Here is a 20,458-nt window from a genome sequence, read left to right as displayed (position 1 = left end):
AGGAAGTGATGTGTCCGGGCTCGTGGGCGGGGCTTGGGCGGTTGGCTTCCTGGTGGCCCAGGCGCCATGGCGCTGCGTTGGTTGCAGCGCGTTGAGCTCGTGCTATTCGCTGCTGCCTTCCTGTGCGGGGCTGTGGCGGCTGCGGCACTGACCAGGACCCAGGTGCGGCTGCGGGGCGGGCTAGCCTTGGGTTGGAGCAGGCCGACGTCCGGGACTGGCCGCGGTAGCTCCACCGGTCTTAGGGGCTGAGAAGTCCCAAAGTTGTTTCCTTCCCGCCCAAGATGAGCCGGTTGTTAAACTGCTGCATAAGCTTGCTTGGGTACTGATACATACAGGCCGTTTTTGCATTTATCCAATAGAAACGTTTTGCCACCCCCCCCCCAAAAAAAAAAAAAAACCAAAACGTAGTGTAGAGGAGGTGATCGAGGTACCACATGATTCTAACGCGGTGTGTGAAATGAGGAAACGCAAATACTTACGTACATTTAAGATTTACAACTGCTGGGCAGTCTTGGTAATGGAGTACTTTGAGTCTCTATAGGAGTCTAGGACACACAGGCTAGGAGAGCTGCTTGTTTAAGGGCACACAAGGTCAGGGTTTACTCCAGAATTTCTGCTCACAAAGGCTGCAACTTGTGATTTCTCTTGGGTTTTTGTTTTTTGAGACAGGGTTTCTCTATGTATCTAGCCCTGGCCATCCTGGCACTCCCTCTAGACCAAGCTGGCGTTGAACTGAAATATCTACCTGCCTCTGCCTCCCTGGTGCTGGGATTAAAGTGTGCCACCTCTGTCCGGATTCTCTTGGGTTCATTAGAACCCACTGAATTTTCTGATCCCTTCGGGGCCCTGCAGACTTGGTTACCAGCAGATCTACATCAGTCTCCCCGTTTCTCCTAATTTGTGAACTAGCCCTGACATCTGGCAGTAACCTGCATCTCGGGACACTAAACTGGAAGGAAGGACTAAACAGCTTTCTCTCCACAGGGCTCCTTCGGTGGTAGCTGTCCCTTGTATGGTGTGGCTGCCCTCAATGGCTCCTCTCTGGCCTTGTCAAGTCCCTCAGCCCCTTCCCTCTGCTCCTTTGTAGCTGTGGCTTCAGGCCTTTTGGCCCTCTACTGCCTTCTGCTTCTCCTCTTCTGGGTGTACAGCAGCTGCATCGAGGATTCCCACAGGTGATTGCCCTACCGAGGACAAGGGGTGAGGTGAGAGGAGTTCCAGCTAAGCCTCACAGCTTGTTTTCTCTCCCTCAGAGGTTCGATAGGGCTCCGAATTGCTTTGGCCATCTCAGCTATAGCCATCTTCCTCATCTTAGTGTCTGCCTGTATACTTCGATTTGGCACCCGTTCTCTCTGCAATTCCATCATCTCCTTGAACCATACAATTAGGTAATGGGAGAGGGAGGGAAACCTGGCAGGGACTATCTTCCCTCTGTAGGGGACAAGTCATTTACGTTCCCATTTTATCCCCATCCTTTGGTCCTTTAAGAACACAGATGTGTTTAGAGCGTTTTCCCCCTTTCTATCCTCACAGCTGCTCTGACGCCCAGAAAATCTCATGGACACCCCCTGGAACTGCTGTGCAGTTTTACTCCAACCTACGAAATGCTGAAGTGAGACAAAGGGATATACTAAGATTAAATACCTGTAGCTCAAGTATGGAGTGTTCTCCATGTAATATGTGCTTGGCTGTAATTCAGCCCAAAGCTCCAAGTATCCGGGGGCGTGTCACCTGATTCTCAATAGAGGATATTGAGTACTGGAGATGGCTTCCTTCCTCATATTCCTGTTTTCTCTCACAGACCTCTTCTTGGGTGAATCTGGTACTGTGGTGTCTGGTTTGGATGCTCCAGGTCGTACAGTGCAAGTCTGAAGCCACCCAGGCTCCAGAGAGGGGTGACCCAGAGTGGAGCTCTGAGACCGCTGCTCTTGTTGGGCACCGCCCATCTCGCTCCTGAAGAATGTTCAGCATGCTCTCTGCAGCCAGAAGCTCCATGCCCGAGAGCTTTTAATCTTGTCTCAAATACAGCCCTGTTTATACTGAGAGCCTCAGTTTTCCCTCCAGGAGGGAAACATTAGAATAGACCCCCCCCATACCTTTTCACCTTAACATTTTTTTTTGTACCAAAATAATATATATTACTTTTCTTCATCATGATATAGAGTTCTTGATGTGGAAGAAAATAGATGGGAGAGAAGACAGAATGATGGTTTATCGGGCCCTTTAGAAGACAGATTTATTGGCTAGTAGTGAATCCCGGGTGCCTTTTCATTGCCCTGGGTTGGTTGTCTCATCTAGAGGGTTTGCATCCTCATCTGAGAGGGTACGCCACTTTTCACAGGCTCCGGTAGGCACCCACAGTGTTGTCAAAGAGTTGAGTGTTGGGAAAGTGTCCAGTTTTGTCCAAAAGGAAGTAGAAGCGTCGGCCTTTAATTTTCAGAGGCAACATGGCAGGAACTTCACCTCTGTGGGCCATGCAGGAAACCTGGTTCAAGGGAACTGTGAAACGGGTCCCCAAGCCAAAGGGGGCATAAGTGGTGAGTGTCACTTGCTGCCCGCCTGCAAGGAGCATGACTGAACGCACAGATCGGAGAGAGTAGAGAAGACCAGCACCCAGGACCAAGGTTCCTGCAGGAGAAGCAAAGTGGGGTAAAGGATTATACAGACCCCTGTTAGAGCAACACATTGCTGTAATGGCTCTAACAGAATTTTGTGTTTCTAACTCTAAACCCATCACTTAGACAAGCTAAGCAGTAGTAGCGCACAACTTTAATCTGAGCACTCAGAAGGCAGAGGCAGGAGGATCTGAGTTCGAGGCTAGCCTGTTCTACAGCGTGAGCTCCAGGACAGCCAGAGTTATACAGAAAAACTTCCTGCCTCCACTGTCAAAATGCTAATATTACATCTGGGTGCCACCATGTACAGTTTGCGCAGTGCTGGGGATTGAATCCAAGGCCTCAAGCCTTAGGCGAGCACTCTACAAATTGAGCCATACTGACGTTCTTATAGATGGCCAGCTTCGTCGGTAAAGGGAGAAAGTGAGCCAGTGGCTTCAGTAGCCTGCTCACGGCCAGAGGGAAGGACAGACTTTGGCTTATGGTGTGTGGGGCGGAGGTGGGGATTTGGAGAGCAAAGCATTCACAGACTTTCATCGCAACTATCCTGGATATCCCGCTTACATTTCCGCTCATCCAGGATTGGGAACCCTTCATTGAGTTTTTGCTCACAGCCCCACGGCAACCTGAAGCCCATGCCCTTACCCATCGTGCCGCAACCAACAGCTAGCCCGTAGCGCCAGAGTGCAGAGCGCAGGTCGGCGTTGCCCTGGTTGGGGGCCTCCGCAGGACCTTGGATAACAGGTCGGGACAAGGCTGCAACAGCCAGAGAGGTCCAAAAGATGCCCTGGCCGGCGCAGAATAGTCCAAGGGTGGCAAAGAAGCGACCCCGTTCATTTTGGAAGAGCAGCACATCTCGTGGGACCTCATTTTGCAAATACCGGTACACAGGCTGGGACCGCAGCAAGGAAAACAGACCGCGGACATCCCGCCACCAAGGTGCCGCCATAGCGCGGCACTTCTGTCCCCGGGGCGGGACTTCCTGTTACGACACATTCTCCCACCCCTTCCTGCAGCGAGGGAAAACAAGCCAGTAATAGGACACAAGCTACAATATCACTCTTTATCTTAAAAAGTAAAGGGGATCCGGGGTTAAGTACACAGAGCACCTAAGTCCTTCGGGGAGTTTAGTGTCAGCTCTACAAAGTAAGCTTTGGCTTCCTGGCACCATGAGGCTCAATCTTCCGGAAGTCTTCTGTAAGTCTTCCAGAAGGTAGGTGAGGAGGATAAGGCAGTCCTCCCTCCTCAGTCACAGTTACAGGCTGGCCTCGGTGCTGCACAGGAGACGGCAGATGACAGCCAGACAATATTATCCAAGGGCTATTTACAAGGGGGCTTTTCCTGTGATCATTTCATAAACGCTACTTCTGGAATCTCTCCCTTGGCCTGCAGAAAGAGAACAGGTAAGTAGAGCCAGATGATTCCTTTCTCACCAGCTCATTTGACACTCCCCATCCCACACCCTGCTGTCCTGGAACTCTATCTAGATCAGGCTGGCCACAGTTTCAATCTGGCCACCTCTACCCCAAGGGTTGGGACTAATGACAAGCCCACCACACCCAGCCTTCATTTGACCCTTTTGAAAAGCTCAGAGATCCCTGGTTCTAGCCACAAAATTCCCATACCCTACCTTGAGATGAGTGAAGGCCTGAGCAGATCTGGTGTAGTCCCAGTTATTGTCTTGAAGGCACCTGAAGTGAGATTAGAATAGGAAGCCATGTGAGAATCTGACTACTCAAGGGGGAAGATGTCATTCTATAATCCATGCCATGAAGAACTTCACCCAAGTTTTTCACTAAGTTTATACATTGTTGCACCACTTATACAAATGAAACATTAAGATGTCTAACAAAAAATGACCAAAATTTTACACTGGAATGGAAGGGTTTACATAATTTAAAAACTAAGTTGCAGGATGGCAAGATGGTGCAGGCCTTTAATCCCACCATTCAGGAGGCAGGAGTAGGTGGGAATCACTGAGTTGGAAGCAATTCTGAGCTACACAATGACTCTCAGGCAGCCAAAGCACATAGCAAGACCCTGTCTCAAAACAAAACTGTTGCAGAACTACATATAAGAGGACTCTTGCTCCAGGTATGCACCTATATAGTCCCAGCTCCCTTGAAATGATGAGGATTACTGCAGTCCAGGGCTTGGAAAGAGTTCAAGAACAGCTCTGGTAACTTAATGAGACCTTGTCTCAAATTGAATGACAAGTAAAAAGAGGACTGGGTAGCAATAGCTCATGCTTTTAGCCACACCATTCTGGAGGAAGACGCAGGCAGGTTATCTATGAGTTCAAGGCCAAACAAGTACATAGTGTAACCCTGTCTCAACAAAAAAGGTGTCCAGGGAAATTAGCTTGGTGGTAGAGTGCCTAGCATATATGAAGTCTGAAGTCTAGATTTAATCCCTAATTTTACTGTGGGAGAAGGGAGCAACATGTAAGCGAAAGGGCAACAATTCATTCTTAATTTGTGCTTTGGAATTTTTTTTTCTTCCCCAAGACAGGGTTTCTTTGTAGCTTTGGAGGCTGTCCTGGAACTAGCTCTTGTAGACCAGGCTGGCCTCAAACTCACAGAGATCCGCCTGCCTTTGGCTCTCAAAAGTGCTGGGATTAAAGGTGTGCGCCACCACTGCCTGACTGCTTTGGAATTTCATAATATATGCAGAAGTCTTGGTGGAAATCTTTTTTTGGCTGTTTCCTTTTGGTCCTATCCATGCTTGGCACTCACTTCTGGGACCACTCGAGGTTCATGCCAGACTGGGTAGAGAATGCTTGCAACATTTCCTGTTGTTCTGGGGAGAGCGTGGGTACTGGACTGGAGGAAGGTGTGGGTGCAGGTGCAGGCATGGCGAAGGCTCTTTGGATTTCTTCAGGGCTGGCATTCCGCACAAATAATTCATCATTTATAATACATAACCTTGGGGACAAAGAACATTTTAAATAAATAAGACAAATAACCTCTCATTTCTACATTGTCTCTGTTCTCAGATCTGGTTAATACACAAGGTGCCCATCTAATGTTACCTTTCATCATTTGACTACAGACTAGGTATTTAGGAGGATTATCTCCCAAACACATTAGAATTATTATAGTTGTTACTCAAGCTTCATGAACTTCCTATTTATTGCTTTTCTACAATTCTGCTAACTCCCTGAGGAATAATTCTTTCCACTTATCACACTGCTGGTGTGAGACTGAGACTGATGCCCAATGTGATAAGCTGAGCACTTACCCTGAATTGCTGGCAGGAACAGCAATGAATGTTCTCGTGAAAGCACGCAGAGAGTCTCGAGACTTCCCATCCACTGCAACGAGAAGAGCAGCAATGGCTTCTTAGAGTCACTCAAGCTTGATGTGTACAAAAGGTTCTCACATCATGGTCAGGTAAGGATGGTTATTAGGACACAGAAGAACAGAGGTGGAATGAAGGGACAGATCAAGGAGGACAGGAACAGGAAGTAAGTGAAACAACTTAGAAAGTCTTGACCCTGTGGCTTGGCAAAGGTATCTGAAGTCATTTCAGTTCTTAAAGCACCACTATGCAAGAGTATTATGAACCTCGTCTGACAAAACAGAAGAAAAGAATGGTTCTGAGGTACTGTAACTTTGCTAGACCCACAGAATAAACACAGGGATGGAAATGGAGACCTGTCTGACTCATCCATCTACATTGTTCTGGTCCCTAGGTTTTTGTCACACTGCATCTAAGACAGGTAGGAGATAAGATCAAACCAAGATGTGTTGGGTAAAATAGGAAGGTCAGAGCAGAAAAAGGCTAAGAAGATAGCTGGGAAACTAAGGATCGGAGAAAGGTTCAGGACTCAAGATTTTTACCTTCCTTGAAGACTCCATTGACAGAAAAACACAGCAATGTGCTCTGAAAGAGAAAAAAGCACCTGAAGCAAAGAAGGTTCCTAGCCAGAGCTTGGGCCTCCTCACCCAAGGAGTGCTGAACCCATTCCCCACCCCAATTCTGGGCTTCTGTCAGGAGAGTATGTGCTTACTGTTTGGGCACTTATGTCTACCACAAAGGAATTGATGTCATGTTGAGTTTTGGGTAACTCATTGAGGAAGGCAACAACGTTGAGACGTGTATGCTTTAACAGCCGGAACCGCAGGGCTGCAAGTAGAAGGAAGAGAAACCAAAGTCAGGGCACACCTGCCCTGGCTAGCTCTCCTGATTGTCTCTCATTCTGACTGCTCACATGATATACTTACTGGGATCTTTAAGCTTCTTCACATTTCTGCTGTCTTTGAAGTATTCAGATAAGTTGGTTCTGGAAAATAGGGGGGGGGGGATATGGTGGTGGTCAGAAGAGTAGCCTGTATCTACCAAAAAAACCCCTGTGGTTCTAGGTTTTGACATGTGACACTCACCGGACAGAGTTCGGTGGAATGCTTAGTGAGCAACAGGCCCCATCATGGTAGGCATCTAGGAGACCCTGGCGGTCTCCTGAGTCATAAATTGCATAGTACCTGTAAGGAAAGTGAAAGGAAGAGTCTCAGTTGTGTCTAAAACCAAAGCAACACAGCAGTGAGCTATGCACAGGCCAGTCACTATCCCCAGCCCTAAGGGGCCCCTGGGATACTCACTGCTGCAAGAAGTGCAGGACCAAACTCTTTAAGTTTTCTGTTCCAAAATAGCTTCCCTGAAATCAAACAAGACATTAGGATGACAGGACCAGTATGCTTTCCACTCACGAGTTTATAATTCTATCCCCAATTCTGACCTTGCAGGGTGGTAGCATTGTGGGGGCTTCAACATCAAAGGCAATTGGAGGGGGTAACTCGTGGCCATCCTGTGGAAACAGTGAATGTAACATGTGAAGCAGAAGACTTAATTTGTTACCACACAAAAGAGCTAAGAGCAGAGTCAGAAGTCAATCATAAAACAGCATAAAGAGTGTGCAGGAATCTGGTGTGAACTTTTCTAGGATGATGGCTACCACTGTTAGCATATTCTCAAAAGGGATCTACTAATTCACACTGGGAGTCACAAAACAGAGGCAAGACCTCAGTTGTGCTTGTTAGAAGAGAACAAACTGTTTTGTTTTTCTGTAACTTTGGAGCCTGTCCTGGAACTAGCACTTGTAGAACAGGCTAGCCTTGAATTCACAGAGATCTGGCTACCTCTGACTCCCAGGTGTTGGGATTAAAGGCATCAGGCCTGAGAATGAACTGTTAAACTTACCAGGCGTAATAACTTGGGAAATCGTTCGCGAATGGCGCTGTCAAGAACGGGACAGAAGTAAGTGACGCTTCAGAGCCATCATGCCTCCTGGGCTGCTCTAGGAGCAAATACACCAAAAACCCGAGGAACAGCCCATCCCATCCTCATCGCCCACTCCTTCCCAATCTGCACTTGGAGATAAGAACCCCAATTCCCTTCCTCACAAGGGGTACCCCTCTGGATTGCCTTGAAGGCTGGCTGTCTCTTCTCAGTACCTGATACCGAGTGCCACGGGAAGAACACTCAGCCCAAGCTTTAAGCCTAGGGCTGCCTTTCCCACCTTGCCCCCCTTACCTTCCACCTACTCACCTGTGCAGCCCCGGGAGGAGGGAATAGGGTGGGAGCCCAGGGGCTCCGCTGCCTCAACAGGTATCCACCAGTTCTGCCAGGTCTGGCCTTGGCCAAGACCAGAACACACCACAAGTATGGCACAGGATGTTGGGGCAGGGAGATGAGCAAGACAGGGCTCAAGAGAAAAGAAGGCAAGAGAAGAGACCAAGGGAAAGGAGAAGAGAAAAAGGGAAAGTAGGCAGGGCAGGGCAAGGACAGGAAGACATGGGGAGATAAGGAGAGGAAGCAAAGCAACAGAGACAGAACTGAAGGCAAAGGCACTTAGAAAAGAAGGGGATAGGGAGAAAAAAAGACCTTCTGATACAGCCCTTTCCTTCAGCTGCCCCTTTCCTGTGGTTCCAAGGTAGAAATGAAGAACAAATCCTACTATAGTGGCTTGTAGTCGCTTGCTGTTGGCCAGGTCTCTGTCTGCTCCCTGGGTCCAGGTCTGAGCTAGGCGTGGGAAGTAAAGCAGCCATGGGGCCAGAAGACCTCCCTCAGAAGACATGAGGGTTTAGGCTCCTGCCGAGTTGGGGGGGTGAGGGTCTATGCCCCACCTCAGTTGGCCCCCAAGTTCTCTCCTGATGGCCCCTCTGCGACTGTGCCTGTCTTAGGTTGTTCCTTCCCTGAGGAATCTTACCCGTCTCTGGCTAACCAGCCATCCTCCAGGGCCAAACAGGCTGATGTGAGGTATGCAAGTGAGGAAGGGGCAATGCCCCTGACAGGGTCATTTCTTTGTCTCCTTGGTAGCAGATGCCCCTGTGGCCTCCACGCCCAGCACCTGCCTTGGGATCCCCACATCTCCTGGTGGGGCCCCGGCTTAGGTCACATCTTAGGGAGCCCAGGTTTCTTCTCCAGAAGGGCCCAGCTCACAGCACTGGGCAAGAGAGACCAATAGCATGGTAGCAGCCTCCAAGAGGCATCAACCTCAGCACGAACAGGAAAGACCAGGCCACAGCCTTGAATAAGTCAATCATGGAAAGAGTCCCTCTTGGCATAATGGCAAGAGGGAACATCAAAGGACAAACAAGGAAAGGTCTACCTCAGTAGGTAGTCCCAGTTCGTGAGGACTTTCTCACCCTGAGTATACTAGGCTTTTGGGTGAAGACAATCATATGGGTGGGACATATATATGACACCCCCACATCAGAACAGAAAAGGGGGTGTCCTTCCTGGAACAACAGATAGGGAGAATCTAGAAAAGGCTGTGTTCAAGAAGGAAGAAAAAAGGCCAGAGAACAGTAGGTAGGCAAGAAGGAAAGAAAAGAGATCTGGGACAAAGGTGAGAGACACAGAGAGGCAGAAAGGAGTACGTGATCCTCCTCCCAAAGGACAGGTGGTTCCAGCTCAGGGCTGCATGTTCTCCTGTAGACGGGCACTGGTCAGGGTGCATTAGCTCAGCCTCCAAGGGGGTGAAGGTCCCCAGGAGGGGAAACAGAGGCTACAACTGACCTGATATAGGTAGACTGGTCTCGGAAGTTATCACACATGGGGTTTCTGTCAAGCCACAGCTCTTCCAACTTCAGCCCTTTTATTTTGTCTAATTCCCGCTCAGACTTCAACTATGAAGGATAAGAGGAGGCAAAAGGGAAAAAAAGAGACCCTGGTAAGGATAGCAGCTGGATCTCCACACTCCCAACCTACCTAAGTTGTCTTTCTTGCCTCCAACCATGGTCAACCAAACTCTTCTCACCCTCCACCATTGTAGCAATGAAGCCAGCCAGGGTCAGTGTGATGGTTCAGTGGGGCACAAGTTCTTGCTGCACAAGCCTCACAACCCAAGTTCCAATCCAAGAACCCACAGTGGAAGAAGAGAACCAACTCCCAAAAGTTGTTCTCCGACTTCCACTCACTTATAACAACTAAGTATTAAAAATAAAAGCAACACAATGTTTTTGGTCCTCACTTGGTTTCCAGAGAGATTTAAGGTCTTTAGATTTGGCGCTTTCTGTACAATACTGGACATATCATCCAGCTTGTATAGTTTGTTGTTGCTCAAGTTCAAAGACAATAGCTGTGAACAGAACAAAGTTTACAAGTATTACCACACACAGAGCAAGGGCAACTCTGGTCCCTCACCCTACCCTGTTTATCACACTTTGCTTTACCTCAGGAATGTTCTCTTCAATGATGCGCAGGGTGACCATCATACAGTTTCTGCGGTTTAGGACAGCATCAACATTGTTGGCAACCAAATCTTCAGTAAACACAAAGAAAAGTCTGAGAGGGCTTGCCAACCTCAGTGTTATAAAGACCGATTGCTCCCCCCCTCCATCTAGTCAGGACCACTACTGTCAGCCATACCTGGGTCTAAGCGGAGGCCCTTGAGGTCGAGTGCTTGCTGGGAGCCATCATATCGTTTGCTCATGACCAGCTAGAGGAAAGAAAATAGAGAAAGGGTTTAGTGCTCACCGAGGGAGATTTAAGGACTGCTGTACCTACCACTTACGATGGACTCACCTTGAGCTGCTCTATTTGTTCAGGCTTCAGTTCAAGCTGTACGGTGCGGGGTGGAGCAGAGGCGTTGATGATGATGGATATCTGAAGAGAAGACAGACAGGCAAGAATATACGTGAAATAAGTCTGTCCCCAGAACTAATACTTAAACTTAGTCCTTTTTACTCAGTACATCAACATCAACCTATCCCACACCCCTGGCCCTTTATCTAACATACCTTTCTGTTTTCTCGATCGTGAATCTTACAGTTGACAGCCTTTAATGCAGAAGCAGTACTGGCATCTTCCACAAAAAACTGGGCCCGTGTGTGTTCATAGTGAAACTAGAAGAAGGAAAAACAAGAACATTAGATTTGGAGTCCACAGGCTTTTGGCCAGCCTCCCAAGCCTGACCTCATCTTACCTCAACAGGGTTGAAAGGGACACTGCACTTGCTCTGAATCATGCTTAGGAGCCATGCTTTGTCATACTTTTTGCCATAAGGAATCTGGAAGTGAGAGAGAAGGACAGTACATTTCAGTTCTCCTCCTATATTTTCCGCCAAGCCTGAAAAGATTTCTAGAGCTCTAGAGTGGAGCTCAAAGATAGAAGACATACTTAACATGGCATGCACGAGGCTCAGTGATAGAAGGCATGACTAGAGCCAGCCTCCTGCTCCTAAAGAAAGGGTCAGATGTGCTAGGCGTGTTGTCACACGCCTCCAATCCCAGCATTAAATAGGCAGAGGCAGGTGGATCTGTGTGTTCAAGGCCAGCCTGGTCTACAAAGTGACTTCCAGGACAGCCAGGACTGTTACAGAGAAACCCTGTCTTGAAAATTCTGGGGGAAAAAAAAAGTAAAAAAGAAAGAACCAGATGTAGGTTTCCATTTGAGATACAAAAAGTTCCTTAAAAATCTTTTCCATATACTTATTATTTTTGGCAAGATGCCTCAGACCACATGGCCACACATCAAATATATTAATTCTAAATCCTAAGATATGTGCTTTACCTGCCCCACAGAAACTCTACAGCCACATAAGCCACTCTTAGCTTAAGTATTTCTCTACCTCCTGACCCTCCTGAGCACACTCAGCAGATTCCCCTTCCACTTGTCATTTTGCCTATCCTCAATTCCCTTTTAGCCATGTTCTTTTTTTTTTTTTTTAAAAAAGATTCATTCATTCATTCATTTATTATGTGAGCACTGTTCTGCCTGCATTCCAGAAGAGGGCATTAGATCTCATTACAGATGGTTGTGAGCCACAACGTGGTTGCTGGGAATTGAACTCAGGTCCTCTAGGAAGAGCAGCCAGTGCTCTTAACCTCTGAGCCATCTCTCCAGCCCCATCCCTGTTCTTTTTTTTTTTTTTTTTGTAGTTGTTAAAGATTTATTTATTTATTATGTATACGACATTCTGCCTTCATGTATGCCTGCACACCAGAAGAGGGTGACAGATCTCATTACAGATGGTTTTGAGCCACCATGTGGTTGCTGAGAACTGAACTCAGGACCTCTGGAAGAGCAGTCAGTGCTCTTATCCTCTGAGCCACCTCTCCAGCCCCCCATCCCTGTTCTTAAATGTTCTTAAGAAACTCATTCCAAGAGGAAAGGGTGGATAAATGTGATACTTGATTGTTGAGTAAACACTGGACTACATGGATTTGAGGAGCTGGGGGTGAGTGTCAAACACCTTTACAGAGTCCAGTCCCATTCCCCAAATCATCTACTCTCCCAAGATACTCACTGTAATCTTGAACCAGTTCTTGGTGGTCCCATCTTGGCTGGTCCCAGCCCCTCCTCTCTCTGGATGAGCTTTGTCTCTCCTTACAGTAACATGAATTCGATCTCGCTCATGCCAAGTATCCCCCTGACGGTTAGGCCGATTGGGATAAGGGTTGCTGTTGGGAAGCAGAATTAAATTTCCATAAACACTAGGAAAGATGAACCTGACCTACTAACGAAAGACTACAGCTACTAAATTGGTTTGGTCAAGTATCACTTTACAAAGTGAGACAAGAAAGGACTATATTTCATTGGGCCACTATTTAAAGCAGAACAATTAGTCACTTACTATCTTACTCGGGGGCCATCTTGGGGATCATTCATTGCTACATCTCCATCATCTTCCTCAAACCGGGAGGATCGTATACCAGAACCACCCCTTCCAGACCGACGATTCCCCTCACACTTCCACCGGAAAGGGCCCCGGCCTTTCTTTCTTCTTTGAGGGAAACTAACACGGTCATCATGCTCTGGAATCGGAAACAGATACAGAAATTGGTAATACATCAATGGTCTGCAGCCACTGTCTGTACTCCTGAGAAAGACATAATGACTACAAAGACTACCTCCATACCTATACCCTAGACAGAGTAAAAAGCTTTCTGTAGAACGTCAACATCAAGAACAAGTTATTGGAAAACTGCAGGGCTATTGAAAAATAAAAAAGGGTCAGTAATGTACCTCAAAGGGCTGGAAAGATGACTCATTCTTTGTTTTGCCTCCCCCGCCCCCCTTTAAGACTTATTTATTATGTATATAGTGTTCTGCCTGCATGTATGCCTGCAGGACAGAAGAGGGCACGAGATCTCATTATGGTTGTGAGCCACCATGTGGTTGCTGGGAATTGAACTCAGGACCTCTGGAAGAGCAGCCAGTGCTCTTAACCTCTGAGCCAGCTCTCCAGCCCCTGGTTTAGTTTCTTGATACAGGGCTTCTCTATGTAGCCCTGACTATCCTTGAACTCAGAGATCCACCTCCCTCTGCTTCCCTGAGTGCACTTCCACCACCTGGCAAGATGACTTTAAAAAAAAAAAATGTATTCTTTTCTCATACCGTACACACCAACCATAGCTTTCCCTCCCTCCACTCTTCCCAGTTTCCTCCTCCCCAGAAATGAGCAGGTCTTCCAGTGATGTTAAACAAACAGCATAACAAGATACAGTAAGATAAGATAAAACCCTCATATTTTTGGTTGTGAGCCTAGCCTTTAACGGCTGAGCCATCTCTCCAGCCCTAAAACCCTCATATTAAGACTTGACAAGTACTGGGCAGTGGTAGTGCACTCCTTTAAATACCAGCACTAGGGAGACAGAGGCAGATGGATCTCTGGGAGTTCAAGGCCAACCTAGTCTACAAAGAGGTAGTTCCAGGACAGGCTCCAAAGCTACAGCGGTGGCTGTCTTGAAAAACAAAACAAACAAACAAAAAGACTTGACAAGGCAACCCAGGAGTAGGAAAAGGGTCCTAAGAGCAGACAAGAGAGTCAGAAATACCCCATCTCCCACTGTTAGGAGTCTGACAAAAACTCCAAATCCAAACAACCACAACATGCACGTAGAGGACCTAGCACAGACCCATGCAGGCTTCATGATCACTGCTTCAGTCTCCAAGAGCCCCTATGAGCTCTGCTTAGTTGATTCTATGGGCTGTGTTCTGGTGGAATCCTCAACTCCTCTGCCTCCTACAATCCTTCTTCCCCCTCGTCCATGGGGTTCCTTGAGCTCTGCCTAATGTTTGGGTGTGGGTCCCTACACCTGCTCCCACCAGCTGCTGGAGGAGTAGTCTCTGATGACTACTGGGCTAGGCACCACATTTAAGAGCACTGGCCACTCTTCTAGAGGACCAGCTTTGATTCCCTGAGTGCACTTCCACCACCTGGCAAGATGACTTTAAAAAAAAAAAAAATGTATTCTTTTCTCATACAGTACACACCAACCATAGCTTTCCCTCCCTCCACTCTTCCCAGTTTCAACACAACAAAATGAGAATTTTCCATTTGGGTACGGTAGACCACGTTTATTATACCAACAGCTGGCACCCACACTGCCATGCTCAACTGTCCATAATGTCATTCCAGAGGCTGCCATGGGCACCCCACGCCAGCCCTCACGTGGTATACAGATATACAAGCAGGCAAAACACTCATATGGATTAAAAAAAAAGTCAAAAAAGAAAAAAATGTAGCTCAGTGGTAGAGTGCTTGCCTAGCACACTCAAGGACCTGGGTTTAATCCCTAGCATCGCTTCAAAACAGACAAACAACAACAACAAAATGAGAATTTTCCATTTGGGTATGGTAGACCATGTTTATTATACCAACAGCTGGGAGGTAGAGGCAGGAAATCAATTATTCAAGATCATTTGCCCCTACATACCAAATTTAAGCCCAACCTAGGCTACATGAGATCCTGTCTTAAAACAAATTAAAGTTTAAAAAGGCATGGTGGGTGTGGGAATTCTCTCTACAAGTTCATATGAACAACCTTCGAAATCAGTGGGTTAAGAGGCTGAAGAGATGGCTCAATAATTAGAGTACCTGCTGTTCTTTTAGAGGAACCAAAATTGGTTCCTAGTACCCACATAACTTCTCACAATTGTGCTCTGCCATGTGGATACGGGGTATCAAAGCTGGTCCTCTGGAAGAGTAGCTCTAAAGTCATCTCTCCAGCCCAAGGTACATTCTTGACTCTTCAATATTCAGTATCCCTACAGTTTTTCAATAACTTGGTCCTGATGTTGATGTCCTATAAAAAGTTCTTTCCTCTGGCCAGGGCACAGGTGTCTGTATGGAGGTAGCCTTTGTAGTTAGTTCCAGGAAATCCAGTACCCTTTTCTAGGCTCTGCACGCACTCGACACACACATGCAAGCAAAATATCCAGATACAGAAAAATAAAATAAACAAATCCTTAAAATAGTAACAAAAGGTGAATATATCACAATTATGTATATATACATATGTGTATAAATATATCACATTATGTATATGTATAAATTGTCAAAAAAAAAACAAAGAAAAAAGTTAAGCGGACAAGTTCCTTTATGAAAACAAACAAAAAAAACCCATGGAAATGTAACCTGACACCTGGAAATGTAGCATGATTAATAAAAATCAGAGAAAAAAATTGGGGTTCAACCTGACAGTCAGAAAAGCAAAATACCCAGCCAGTGGCTTTTACCTTTACCTCAGTCTGAAATTGTGATCTTGCCTCCAGAAATCTCTAAATGAGACTGTGTCTGAGAGCTGTCTCCTTTTGTCTTATATTCCACTCTGGTGCTGGGATTAAAGGTGTGCACCACTACCAACTGGTTTCTATGGCAAACTAGTGTGACTATTGAGATTAAAGGTGTGTGTCACCACTGCCTAGTCTGTAAGGCTGACCAGTGTGGCTGCTTTACTCTCTGAACTTGAGGCAAGCTTTATTTATTAAAATAAAAGTCAAATAAAATATCAATACATGGAAACCTTTTGAAATTTTTGATCTTTTGCCATACATACAAATGCAAAAAACAAGAAAAAAATGTACAAATATGACCTATTTAAAACCCCCTAATAATAATCACTACCTCCTTGCTCTTAAACTGTTACTCTGAATTTGGAAAATGCTAGTTTCTTTGAGCAGAAATGCCCTGCACCTCAAGGGACTTATAGATTCGGGGTCTGGTGATATTTCCATATCAGGGTCCTGGAATGTTCTCTAATACAAACCGTGTTTGAAGCAGGAGGATTTCAAGTTCCATATCAGTTAAGCTCCTGCTTTAAAAAGGAAAGTAAGCTGGACATAGGGACATACAACTTTAATCCCAAGAGTTACAGAGGCAGGCAGATCTCTTGAGTTTTCAAGGCCAGCCTGGTCTACACAGTGAGTTCCAGAACAACAGTCAGAGCTACACATTGAAACTTTGTCTCAATATTTAAAAAAGAAAGAAAGGGGACAGGGAAGGTAAGTAAATAAAACCAAGTGTAGTAGTACACTGTTTTTAATGCAAGATGATCAGAGAGGCTCAAGTTCATTCTCTCACATGTAGAGTTCAAGGCCAGGCTGGGACTGAGACCCTGTCAGTCTGTCTCTCTCTCTGTGTCTACATATATGTATTTATGTGTATATATATTTAGACACATACACAAAAGGAGGGCTGAGGGTACAGCTCAGTACATAAAGTGCTTTACCTATCCTTCACACACACAAAAAGATCACCAGACGGAGACGGAGGCAGGAGAATTTGAAACTTCAAGTCAGTCTGGGCAACTTAAAAAAGATAACATCAAAAAAGGATGGGACGGGACTATAGCTCTGTGGAAGGGGATTGCCAGGCACAATGCAAGGCCTTGTGTTCAACTCCTAGCACAAAATAAATGTGTGAGGCAGGCATGGTGGCACATGGTTGCAATACCAAACTTGGGAAGTAGGCACAGAAAGACTATGAGGCCAGCCTGGGGTACTAAGGCTGACCCTAGTAGGGATAATTAGCCTTTCCCAGTAATGACTCCCTAAATGGTCATTCAACCCAAATGGTTAACCTTAAAAACAAGTACATGCAAGTAACACTAAATGGACTCAGCAGGTTGTATGAATTTGGGGGAGGGGCAAGACATGGAAGTGATTGGAGGGAGGAGATCATGTTAAAACACACACATACACACACACACACACACACACACACACACACACACACACACACACAGAGGTTTTTTGAGAAGGGTTTCTCTGTGTAGCTGTCCTGGAATTCAGTTTGTAGACCAGGCTGGCCTCGAACTTACAGAGATTTGGATAGTTGGTGGTGGCACTCACCTTTAATCCCAGCGCTAGGGAGGCAAAGGCAGGAGGATCTCTCTGAGTTCGAGGCCAGCCTGGTCTACAAGAGCCAGTTCCAGGACAGGATCCAAAGCTACATCGAAACACTGTCTCGGGGAAAACAAAACAAAACAAAACAAAAAACCCTTAGAGATCTGCCTGCCTCTGCCTCCCAAGTGATGGAATCAAAGGCGTGGGCCACCACTATCCAGCATATAATTATATTTTAATTAAAATAAAGGTTCGTTGGGCTGAGGATTTTTCAGGCCCTGGATAAATCAGCACCACACAAACACAAAAAGGTTCATAACTTCCAGAGAAATCTACCTAATATCTAGCGTCCTGAAAACAAAGACCCTCAACCAAGTGACCCTAGCGAAAAGGAGTAAGATAAAGAAACAGTGCAACTAAGGTTCATTGAATAATCTCCACTTCGAGTCACTGTGTTCCAGGTCCTTGATAGAAAAGATCTCACTGACACACACCACAAACTTGGCAAGACAGGTACACACATGAAAGAGGTAGAAAACAAGACCTTAGCGCTTAACTCGCTGGGGTTAGCACAGCCAACTCGAGAGTCAAACCTCAGCTGTCATACTGTCCTCACCACCACGATGAATTAACAAGTCAGGGTAGTTGTTAGGGCTAGAAAACTGGTAAACATTAAGGAGCAAGCTGCAAAACCGCCTGACCGGAGCACCAGAGCAGCCAGCCCACGAACAAGGCACTACTGACTCACATTTAAACGAAGAGTCGGGCCGCCAAACTGAACTGTCAGGCATCAACCACCCTCGAAGTTCAAAGGAATCTTGTCACCCCACCCCTGAGCCACAGGTCCTCCAACGCCAGAATCTGGGCGAGTCTGGAGCCCCCGGGTCCCGCGGCACCTCGTGCCCCCTGCCCGCGCGGCCACCAATGCCCATGAACGCAGAGCTCCTCGCGGCCTCCCGCCCCCGGGCTTGCGGCCTAGGCCGGGGCCGCCCACTCCGGCCCACCGCGCCGCCTCCCGGCCCGAGGCCCCGCACTAACCGTTGTATGGTTTCCCCTCGTCCGCCATGGCACAGGCAGGTACAGAGGCGGACTCAGGCTCAGTACCTGACGCCACCAAACGCCCGGACGCCCCGGCGCTCAAGACAGAAGCTCTCCTACCACCGGCGCCACCGCATTTATCCGGCGAAGCACGTCGCGCGCTGCCGACGTCCCCAGGATGTGGGCGGTGCCGCGGGGCGGGAACGCGCTCTCCGCGCCTGCGCAGAAGCAGAGCGGCCTCGCGGGGGTGGGGCCAGGCCTTTCGAGGCCCGCCCACAGCCGGAGCTCCGGGCTCGTTGGCTTGCTGGCCGGCCCCGCCTTCCTGCTTCTCCACTGAGCCCGGTGATTCGCGGGTCTCCCTGGAGCCGAGCTGGTGGCTATAGCCCTGAACTCAGAGCAGGGACGAGGGCCAACAGAAGAATGGAGACCTGGCCTCAGTGGGAATAACGGCTCACAGTCCCTGCCGGTGAGATCCCAGCAGCTTGTAAGACGCAGCTGAACTCCTTGCCAGCCGCAGGCCTAAGCCCTCCCAGCTTTCCTCGACTCTACGATGGATTATGACGAAATAGAAAATGGAATGTAAGCTCCACCGAAACAGGAACCTTAAGTAAAGCACAGCTTTTCTTCCTGCAGCACTCCTAGCTCCGTATCTTGCCAAGCGTAAAAACCCGTGTGAATTAAAATCTAGTTCCTTGTAGGTCCTTCACAAATTGCCCGATCAAAAAAGACGTAATCAGGCCGCGAATGATGGGAGCACAACTTTATCCTAATATTTGGGTCGCAGAGTTGAGGCCAGCCTGGTCTACATATAACTTTCGAGAACAGCCAGAGCTATGTAGGGAGATCTTGCTTTAAAAAAAAAAAATCAAAACAACTGGGTATGGTGGTGTAGGTCTTCAGTACTTGGGAGCTCAAGGCCAACATTGTCCACGTAGCAAATATAGGAACAGCCAAAGCTACATAGCAAGATCCTGTCTCCAAACAAAAACCTGTCGGGGATATATAGTGAGCATTGGTCTTTACACTCGAGGACCTGTCATCATCCCTACTGGGTAGACCCCTCAGCTACATAGGCAGGGAAAGTCTCTAACAGTGATACAGTGATATTCCCGTACTTCCTGCCTTGAGACAGGGTTTCTCTGGAAATTCAGGAGATCCATCTGCCTCTTGTCTCCAGAGCACTAGGATTAAAAGTGTGCCACCAGCTGGGCGATGGTGGCACACGCCTTTAATCCCAGCACTGGGGAGGCAGAGGCAGGCGGATCTCTGTGAGTTCAAGACCAGCCTGGTCTACAGAGCTAGTTCCAGGACAGGCTCCAAAGCCACAGAGAAACCCTATCTCAAAAAACCAAAAAAAATAAAAATAGGGGGGCTGGAGAAATGGCTCAGTGGTTAAGAGCACTGACTGTTCTTCCAAAGGTCCCGAGTTCAATTCCCAGCAACCACATGGTGGCTCACAACCATCCGTAAGGAGATCTGGTGCCCTCTTCTGGCCTGCAGACATACATGCAGACAGAATACTGACAATACTGTATATACATAATAAATAAATCTTAAAAAAAATAAATAAAAATAAAAAATAAATAAAGTGTGCCACCACTGCCCGGTGTGATTACAAATTTTTAAATGGCAAACCCAAAAGCTCTTATAGGAAATAACCTTCAGGCTGGGAGGTGGTGGCTTATGCCTTTAATCCCAACACTGAGGGAGGCAGAGGCAGGTGGACCTCTGTGAGTTCAAGGCCTTCAATGTGGCTAGGACACACTCTATGTTGGCCTGAGGTTCCTGGGATCCAGATGCTGCTGAGGGGACAGCAGTAGGCGTGGAACAGTGGCTTCCATACTAATCAGTTCGGACAGAGCAGCTCATTAACCTCCCTTGAGGGTCTGTGGTAGGTGGGTCGCCTCCATTTTTCAGTGGCTGGTTTGGATTTGCTGAGGGTCTTAGAAGGTGCCAAAAACTGGGAACAAGTTCTCTTCTGCTCCCAGCAACAGAGGTCCTGCTTCACTTAGTTCAAGAATCAAGCTAAGTGATCTGAGAACACAGATGAAAACAGCCCCAGCACTGCTTGAGATGGTCCTGGAAGTTGCCACCCAATGATGAAGCCATTTGGCTCCAGTTCAAAGGAAAATTCTTCTAATAAAGTTCTGTTGTATTTGCTCCCTTTCTAGGAGGGAGTTGTGGGTAAAGAGCCCCAAAAGTACCCTGCTTATCCGTGGGGCCCTTCAGAGCCA

General features: G+C 47.3%; 3 protein-coding genes across 4 annotated transcripts; 1 reads left to right on the top strand and 2 right to left on the bottom strand.

Annotated features, from left to right (window-relative positions):
- The first annotated feature begins 40 nt into the window (after positions 1 to 40).
- Positions 41 to 2,154, top strand: Tmem179b (transmembrane protein 179B). Of its 2 annotated transcripts, XM_050137947.1 has the most exons (5): positions 41 to 162; positions 985 to 1,172; positions 1,251 to 1,385; positions 1,531 to 1,609; positions 1,799 to 2,154. In XM_050137947.1, exons 1-5 carry the CDS (start codon positions 67 to 69, stop codon positions 1,952 to 1,954), a joined length of 654 nt encoding a protein of 217 aa, XP_049993904.1. In that variant the 5' UTR covers positions 41 to 66; the 3' UTR covers positions 1,955 to 2,154. The 2 variants fall into 2 exon arrangements, with proteins under 2 accessions (XP_049993904.1, XP_049993905.1); XM_050137948.1 differs by lacking the exon at positions 1,531 to 1,609 and having other exon boundaries at positions 1,799 to 1,957.
- A 47-nt stretch (positions 2,155 to 2,201) lies between these two features.
- Positions 2,202 to 3,585, bottom strand: Tmem223 (transmembrane protein 223). Its single transcript, XM_050137949.1, has 2 exons — positions 3,258 to 3,585; positions 2,202 to 2,625 (listed from the first exon to the last, which is right to left on the bottom strand). The coding sequence occupies exons 1-2, from the start codon at positions 3,559 to 3,561 to the stop codon at positions 2,333 to 2,335; spliced, it is 597 nt and encodes a 198-aa protein (XP_049993906.1). The 5' UTR covers positions 3,562 to 3,585; the 3' UTR covers positions 2,202 to 2,332.
- A 76-nt stretch (positions 3,586 to 3,661) lies between these two features.
- Positions 3,662 to 18,393, bottom strand: Nxf1 (nuclear RNA export factor 1). Its single transcript, XM_050137945.1, has 21 exons — positions 18,225 to 18,393; positions 12,691 to 12,871; positions 12,364 to 12,517; positions 11,041 to 11,124; positions 10,856 to 10,960; positions 10,641 to 10,721; positions 10,485 to 10,554; positions 10,289 to 10,377; positions 10,087 to 10,194; positions 9,633 to 9,742; positions 7,812 to 7,848; positions 7,351 to 7,419; positions 7,214 to 7,269; positions 6,998 to 7,096; positions 6,839 to 6,897; positions 6,625 to 6,740; positions 6,455 to 6,497; positions 5,853 to 5,925; positions 5,348 to 5,536; positions 4,243 to 4,303; positions 3,662 to 3,998 (listed from the first exon to the last, which is right to left on the bottom strand). Exons 1-21 carry the CDS (start codon positions 18,250 to 18,252, stop codon positions 3,960 to 3,962), a joined length of 1,851 nt encoding a protein of 616 aa, XP_049993902.1. The 5' UTR covers positions 18,253 to 18,393; the 3' UTR covers positions 3,662 to 3,959.
- Between the last annotated feature and the right edge of the window lie 2,065 nt (positions 18,394 to 20,458).

The sequence above is a fragment of the Alexandromys fortis genome, unplaced genomic scaffold (genome assembly GCF_014885135.2).
Source record: "Alexandromys fortis isolate MF-2015 unplaced genomic scaffold, M_Fortis_MF-2015_v1.1 scaffold_3, whole genome shotgun sequence".
NCBI classification, from domain to species: Eukaryota; Metazoa; Chordata; class Mammalia; order Rodentia; family Cricetidae; genus Alexandromys; species Alexandromys fortis.
This window is presented reverse-complemented; position numbering and strand designations above follow the sequence as displayed.

Bases quoted from the DNA above. Each gene is read 5' to 3' on its own strand.
- Nxf1 (XM_050137945.1), bottom strand. From the start codon at position 18,252: ATGGCGGACGAGGGGAAACCATACAACG. The intron at 6,498-6,624 runs GTAAGCACATAC...TTTCTCTTTCAG, and splicing joins TAGACATAAGTGCCCAAACA to AGCACATTGCTGTGTTTTTC. The intron at 5,537-5,852 runs GTAAGTGCTCAG...TTTGTCCCCAAG, and splicing joins GTTCCTGCCAGCAATTCAGG to GTTATGTATTATAAATGATG.
- Tmem223 (XM_050137949.1), bottom strand. From the start codon at position 3,561: ATGGCGGCACCTTGGTGGCGGGATGTCCGCGGTCTGTTTTCCTTGCTG. The intron at 2,626-3,257 runs GTAAGGGCATGG...CTTCTCCTGCAG, and splicing joins TGTTGGTTGCGGCACGATGG to GAACCTTGGTCCTGGGTGCT.
- Tmem179b (XM_050137947.1), top strand. From the start codon at position 67: ATGGCGCTGCGTTGGTTGCAGCGCGTTGAGCTCGTGCTATTCGCTGCT. The intron at 1,386-1,530 runs GTAATGGGAGAG...CTATCCTCACAG, and splicing joins TCCTTGAACCATACAATTAG to CTGCTCTGACGCCCAGAAAA. The intron at 1,610-1,798 runs GTGAGACAAAGG...TTTCTCTCACAG, and splicing joins CCAACCTACGAAATGCTGAA to ACCTCTTCTTGGGTGAATCT.